This window comes from Seriola dumerili, unplaced genomic scaffold, assembly GCF_002260705.1.
Source record: "Seriola dumerili isolate Sdu_G_001 unplaced genomic scaffold, Sdu_1.0 BDQW01001124.1, whole genome shotgun sequence".
NCBI classification, from domain to species: Eukaryota; Metazoa; Chordata; class Actinopteri; order Carangiformes; family Carangidae; genus Seriola; species Seriola dumerili.
The window spans coordinates 3097001-3104351 of NW_019175379.1; the positions used below are offsets into that span (position 1 = coordinate 3097001).

At 43.7% G+C, this 7351-nt stretch overlaps 1 protein-coding gene across 2 annotated transcripts in view; it reads left to right on the forward strand.

Annotated features, from left to right (window-relative positions):
* rnf152 (ring finger protein 152) overlaps positions 1–6279 on the forward strand; it is a 47401-nt gene extending 41122 nt beyond the window's left edge. For both annotated transcript variants that reach the window (XM_022767228.1, XM_022767229.1), the window contains one exon: positions 5435–6279. In XM_022767228.1, coding sequence (XP_022622949.1) covers positions 5635–6279 — 645 coding nt within the window. In that variant the 5' untranslated portion in view covers positions 5435–5634. The remainder of the gene's footprint in view (positions 1–5434) is intronic.
* Positions 6280–7351: the final 1072 nt, after the last annotated feature.

Genomic DNA, 7351 nt, shown 5'->3' on the forward strand with positions numbered 1-7351 from the left:
TAGTTTATTACATCGAGCTGTGTGTGTGTGTGTGTGTGTGTATATATATATATATACAGTGTGTGTGTGTTTCCCTGTGCATGTGTGTACTTCTGGCTGTGGCGGTTATTTTTAACTTCTGTCTGCTAGGACGGGTGCACTTTCTCCTCGGCTGATTGTGTGTGGAGGCCCTGAGGGAGTGTGTGTGTTCGTATAAGTGTGTATTCCCATTCAGTCCTCTTTGTGTGTGTGTGTTTTCTGTTGGTTACTCCCAGTGGACCACAGGCAATGTTGGGGTGGTGGAGGCCTCCGCCCGGTCACTCTGCATCATTACTAAATCATCAGTCCTTCCCTGCTCCCCTGATGACGCCACAGAAACACTGGTAGAATTATAAGGAGTCAAGTTTTTACCAAAATATATTGTATGGTTTATTTATATATTTGTGCATCTGTTAAATCAAATCAATTTGACTTTCACATTAATGGTTCTCCTGATTTGTGTCTTGTTCAGTACACTCTTGTTTAAACCAGCTCCTGCCCCCTTTCGTGGACTTTTGTTGTGTTTCTATGTAGGTGTGAAAATGGGTCACAAACCAAGCTTTCGCCACTAAGCCAGGTTGCCCTGGTTACAGCTCAGCAGTTGAACCGATAAATCATTTTGTTAAGTAGCAGCTGTAGTTGCTCCTCGCCGTCGTTTCATGACCTCAGAGCGCACCTCCAGAGCAGACGTGTTATTTTCTTCAGCAGATTCAGAGAAAAATGTTACTGGATGTCCATGTTTCGATCTCCTTTGTCTTGAGTGACGACTGTGTTTCAAGGCTGCGGAGAGTTGACTCTGAAAGCAACAGTCCAACCAAACCTGTAAATAAAATACCCAGATATGGCAGCTGAATGATACCAACATAAGTTTGTGCCATATATCCTGCTTAATAGAGCTGCAACAAGCCAAATACCTGACTATTTTAAAGGCACAAAATGGACCAACAACTATTTTCATAAGCAAATAATCGTTTAGGTAAATTTATCCTAGAAAATATGATAAAAATTCAGATTTCTGCCTCTGAAAAGGGAAAGTTTCAAGTTCTGTAGCTTTCTTGGTCTTCTATGATATTAGACTTAAATTGGATTTATTGAGGGTTGGTTGGACAAAGCAAGAACACAGCTTGGGCTTTTTGGAAATTATTACTTTATTAATTATGAAATTAGTATTATTTAGGGAATTATTTGCCTGTGTTGCTCATTTTGAGTAAAATCTAAAAAAAAAATAATTTTAGAAAAAAACAAACATAACTAAAATTCTGATCCTCTGATTCTGCACAGCACAATATTAACTTGTTTAAAATATTGGAAATCACTTTCTATGCACAGGAAAATGCAGCCTCTTGTGATCTGATAATTGCAGTAGGTAATATTTCTGTTTGGATTTATTGTGCACCATTAATGTAAATATATAGAGAGTGGAAAGGTAGTTGATGGAGGAAAAAACTGAGGGGCAAAAAGGAAAGAAGGTACCTGGTGAAAAGTATGACGCATTGGTATAAAGCAGGAAAGGCTTTACAGTCAGAAGGGGAGATGGAAGGAGGGCAAGAGAGAGCGACTGGGTGTATGGGAATATTGAGCCACAAAGCATTTATGTCAGATCAAAGCTAATCCTTATCTTTGGGAAAAGGATTCAGTAATACCCTGGGCTGTCTCGCCCCCTCAAGGGCAGGTCTCTTTCTCTGGCTCCGTCTCCCTCTGCTCGTCTTCCTCTCTCCTCACTTCTCTGTCAAAACTACCAGGATTTTTTCCGCACTTTCCCTCGCCTTTTACTCGGTAACGGTGTGGAGAAACTAGGTCAGCTGGGGGAGTGCGGAGTGAGGAGGCAGGAGCAGGAGCAGGAGGGAGTGGAGGGTCTGGCCCCCGGACCCGGCTGGGGAGTGCAGAGCAGAGTAAGGAGATGCACATGAGGCTGAGTGGTGAAGTGGATGATGCTGACGAACACAGATAGGTTGACTTGACTGTAGAGTTTAGCAGTCTAACGAGGATTCGCTCAAGTGCTTATTCTGCTGAAGCATTTTACAGTGTGAGAAGTCCTGGTTTTCTTTACTGTCTGAGGCAAAGTGCAACATGATTCAAACACATGTCCAATAAAATTGAGTATTACTGGGGCACTCCCTGCAGTATTACTGTTAACTTAAAGTGCTGTAATGACTAGTTGATCACCAGAAAATAGGTGAGGTAAGGTTGGTTGGTCAGGCAAAACAAGACATTTGAAGAAACCCAACAGTTCCCACAATGAGCAAGCACTTGGCGACAGTGGGGAGGAAAATAGTGATTCTGGACAAAACCGATAATCAAGAAAATAATCAGCAGATTAATCAATAGTGACAGTAATCTTTATCGATTACTGGAATACCTGCATGACCAAAGTAGTGGAGCGATAACGGATAGATATTTCCATCTATAGAGCCGTGCTGCTACTGTGGCTGAAAATATGGTGTCTCCTTACCTTCAAAGCAGTCTGGCAGTCCACGATGTAATAAATCTTCGGAAACTTCTTGTCCAAAGTCATTGCAAAGGCCTAACAATCCAAAACAAAAAACTTGTGGAAAACTCAGTTCACCAAGACTCTTTCTGTCGCAATACTGATTCCGATACCCCAACTCCAGGCACCAGTTACAAGTCTGATACGAGTATCGTCCTTTTCTGCAACCACACTGTGTCCAAGTAATTGGGATCATTTCTATGCAAGTCACATTAGGCCGTAGGTTTGTGGCCTGCTGTGACTTAATGAATGTACTTGCTGATAGCAGAGCGTGAAATAAAGACACTGCATTTAATTTGGATTGGTCATGTTTTGCCAAAACCTGATCCACTCAAAAGATTGTGTCGGTGCATCCTAAAAAACTAAATCAATAATGGTTTGAATAGTAGATTGAAGGCATTGGGAAAGAGTTTAAGAGTAGAAATGCTGCTTCTTTACCCTGAAAGAATTCGAATGAGGTGGCTCAGACATCTGATCAGGATTCCTCCTGGACACCTTCCTAAGGAGGTGTTCTCGGCAGAGCGACCTGGAGGAAACCCTGGGGCAGGCCTTGAACGAACTGGAGGGATTATGTATCCCGTCTGGCCTGGGTATGCCTCAGGATCCCTCCAAGTAAGAGCTGAAGGACATGGCTATGGACAAGGGTGTCTAGACCACCTTATTTATTCTGCTGCGATCACGTTTGTTACCTAGACACTCATGGATCCAATCAATGAAATTATTTTTCCAAAGGGTTCAGATTTGATATGCAGGTTCTATGTGGGATTTCATTTCAGTAAAATGCTATCAAATTCTAAACCTTGTCTTGGTGCAGTTATTTACCACCGCCCAAGGTCGAATGTGATCAAACTGTCTTGTCCAAATGAACCAAACTAAAGGTCTCCAGAGTGAATAAATTGCTCCCAGCATGCTCGGTGTGAACATGCTCTAATCTGTCATTGCCACGTCGGTGTCCCCACAGGGCGCTATGAGGAGTTTAATTGCCTGAGATCTTGTTTCTGATAAGGGACTGAAATGTATGGTGTTGCAGGGCAATCCGTGCTCACCTTTTTTCCATTTCTCTCACCACTTTTCTCTCCACTGCACCCACCTACCCCCACCCCCCCCATCCCCCAATCCATCTGTCTCACCCCTCACTCTAGCTGTCTAGCCACGGTCGTGCCCGGAGCAACACCGGCTCTGTTGAGATGGCTGCCAAGAGAAAGGGAAAGAAAAATCTAGTCGTCTTCCCTCCTCAGCAGTTTTCACACTTGACAATTTGGGCAAAAAGAATAAAATATAAAGTCGACAGGGCCCTGTTTGGTATTCATTGTTTCCTTGGTGCTATTTCGACAGGGTTTAATCATCTGTAAAAGCAAACTATCACAGCTTCCGCATGGATTAACACGGTAGACGTGATTATGCAAGAAGAGTAGGAGTAGTACGAGGAGGAGGAGGAGGAGGAGGAGGAGGAAATTGATTATGTAGTCTGTGGCCTGAAGGAGACAGTTAAAAGAATTAGCCATACTTAACACAGATACTGAGGCGAAGGGTCTCATGAACTCGCCCCTGCTGCAGTCAGCTGCCGGCTGATATGTACGATGTGTGCCGTACATAATAATGACTCCCTGGCGTTCATGAAGCATTGTTGTCGTTTGACCTCTGCCTCTTCCTGACTCAGGGCTGAGTGTGAGTTGCCTGCTGTGAGAGCAGTCGTCTGTGAAGTGCCATTTGTTCCTCTAACTGAAACTTTGGGACCATTAAAACAAGTTTTATCTCTTTAAATAGAAACAGTGGTCGAAAGTAACCAAGTACATTTACTCAACTGCTTTGAGGTCGAGTTCCATTTCATGCTACTTCACTACATTTCTAGGGCAAATATTGTAGTTTTTAATCCACTAAATTTAGTGGGCAGCTGTAGTAACTTTGCAGTAGGTTCTGGTTCTATAATAATAAGTGTTAAGTGCATAAAATCTCCCTCTTTCAAGACATTTTAGTATTTAATTGAGTCTAATTTTCCTTTAATAAAAGGGAAAGTTCAATAGGAAAATTACTGTTTTCCTTACAGTTGCAAGTATTTTCTACAACAGTTTCATTTTTCATGATTCTTGTGCAGCGACCGGCCTCATTCTGTCTCGTTTCAAGCTGCAGTCTCTGCTTTTTTTTTTTTAGAGCATTTTTAAACACATTGATATAAAACTAAAATCTCATTGAAGTATTCACTGACATATTTTTTCACTTGTTTGAAGAAAATAAGGTTTTAAGGACGCAGGAGAGATTTGGAGTTTTGGGCTGCTGCCTAACAGCAAACAGGATAGTTACAAATGTAATGTATCAGTAATATTAATTATTTGTTTATATAAAATTAATATTACTTTGTATAATACAACACCATCAAAGGAGGGTGTTTCCTGCGTAATGAATACTTTTGCTACTTTAAGTACATTAATAAAATACATACACATACAATACTGATACACACGATACTTTTAGATTTAGTTTGTAAGCCTTTTGTTGCTGTGAGTTTGATTTGTACACCTTCAGAGTGAGGCCAGTTTCTCCAAAATATGATGATTTTAAGAAAAGGAATAGAAATTTCATGAAAGCGTTGGTATAGAATTTGGGTAATACGAATTGTTGGGTACATTATGAATTCATGACAACTGAAAATCTGTTTATTTGAGTAAGTTGACTGCAGAAATGAACCAGGGAGAAAAGGTCTTCAATGGTGAGGTCATCTTCTAATCAAGGTCGTCCTGTATGCTGTAGTGCAACATAAAATCACTGTGCATGTCAGGACATAAACTCCCTGACAAAGTTAGAAATATTGGCCTCCACAGAAAGTAGAGTTTTTGTTGCTCTTTCTTGCATATTAACTCACATCAATGCTCAATTTCATGAGCACCAAGGCACATCATCCTGAATGCTTTCCGTTCTCCTCTGTTGCAGATGGATGACCATGCTGCCACCAAAGGGCTGTGAAGTCGTGGACGGTGGTGAACCGTCAAGTATCGGAGCCAGCTGTACTTTCCTAACTTCACGCGGAGCCGTGCAACCTTTCTACTAGATCTGTTTGTGTTTGACTTTGACGATCTCTGAAAATATCCGCCGGTGAATACAAGAAGGGACGACCAACCCACCTTTCCAAAATGGAGACTCTTTCCCAGGATTCGATTCTGGAGTGCCAGATCTGCTTTAACTACTACAGCCCCCGCCGGCGGCCCAAACTCCTGGATTGCCGACACACGTGCTGCTCGGTGTGTTTGACCCAGATGCGCAGCAGCCAGAAGGAGATTCGTTGTCCTTGGTGCCGTGGCGTCACCAAGCTGCCGCCGGGCCTGTCCGTCTCCCAGCTCCCGGATGACCCGGACATCATCACTGTCATCGCCATCCCTCACGCCTCTGAGCACACGCCTGTCTTCATCCGCCTCCCCAGCAATGGCTGCTACATGCTGCCCCTGCCCGTCGCCAAGGAGCGGGCGCTCGGCCTGCCGGGGGAGCTGGGATGTCGCTTCCTGCCTGGCAGCCAGCAGAAAGGGGTTACCGTGGTGACCGTACCTGAGCAGCAGCCCCTGGGCCTGGCTATGGGTTTAGAGGGTGTGGGGGTGGGGCTGGAGGGAGGCGAGGGCGAGAGGAGAGTTACTGGCCCGGTGGGAGGAGGCGGGAAGGGCTCCACGTGGTCCGGCGTGTGCACGGTGATCCTGGTGGCCTGCGTGCTGCTCTTCCTCCTGGGCATCGTGCTGCACAACATGTCCTGCATCTCCAAACGCTTCACTGTCATCTCCTGCGGCTGAGGGCAGGGGGAGACTGCTCGGACTGCCGCAGACCCCCCCCCCGGATTCCCCCACTAGCCCTGCCTCTCCTCAGGGCAGGACTCTGCTGAGGAGAGGACACTAAACTTACATCATGGGCATACAAGGAGACTACAGAGCAATGTAGAGAGACACAGATGAAGGGGGCGAGGGCAAGAAGGAGACTCACAAATGGTCTGCCATCATGTCCCTTTTTTTTTTTTATTTGGGAGACTGAAATGAAAATAGAAATAGAAAAACAACCCTTCACTTTCCTCTTTGTTTTTTGCCCGCTGATATGTTTTTTGGCTGGGGACCAGTCAAGTCACTCACACTCACAGCGGTTGGAGTGCCTGTTTAGTCTGTGGTTTGTAGAAGTACATCAGCTATCATAGTGTTGTTTAGATGAGTGTAGGTTCCAAGTGTGCCGTCTCCAGCTGGTGCTGCAGTACAGAGAGTCCGGACTTGGCTGCTCTCCATTCTCTGATGCTGCAGGAATTGACTGTGCAAGATGCACGCCTGGCCCCCATCTGCATCGTCTGGGAAACTCAAAATCAACACGGCTTTCATTTTCTCCTTTTGTTTCTTTCACACAACCTGTTCCTGTTCAGAATGAACTGTTGCTGTAATGGTTCCATTTAGTTAGTAAAGGGGTTGTCAAAAAATACAAAACACAGATTGTAATGTTCATACATGCCAGCATATTATTCAGCTCAGCTAAAATGGATACTGGGTTGCTTTAGGCTTAAGAATATAATTTAGTGCTTAAATTATGTGTTGATTGGTTAATTGGAAATACCTGATTAATCTTTAAGTCATTTATTAAGCAAAATTGCCGTTTGAAACGTTTGATGGCTCCAGCTTCTTAAATGTGATGATTCAATGTTTTTTTTCAGTTTTATATCGTTAAGTGAATATCTTTGGATTTTGTTTGCACAAAACGAGCAATTTGAAGACGTCACTTGGGTTCTCGGAACATGCAATGGTCACCGTTTTATGACATTGGCTTTACTAAACAATGTTTTTATTTACTAAGATGATAACAGATTTGTGCAGCCTTCTAGTAGGATGCTAA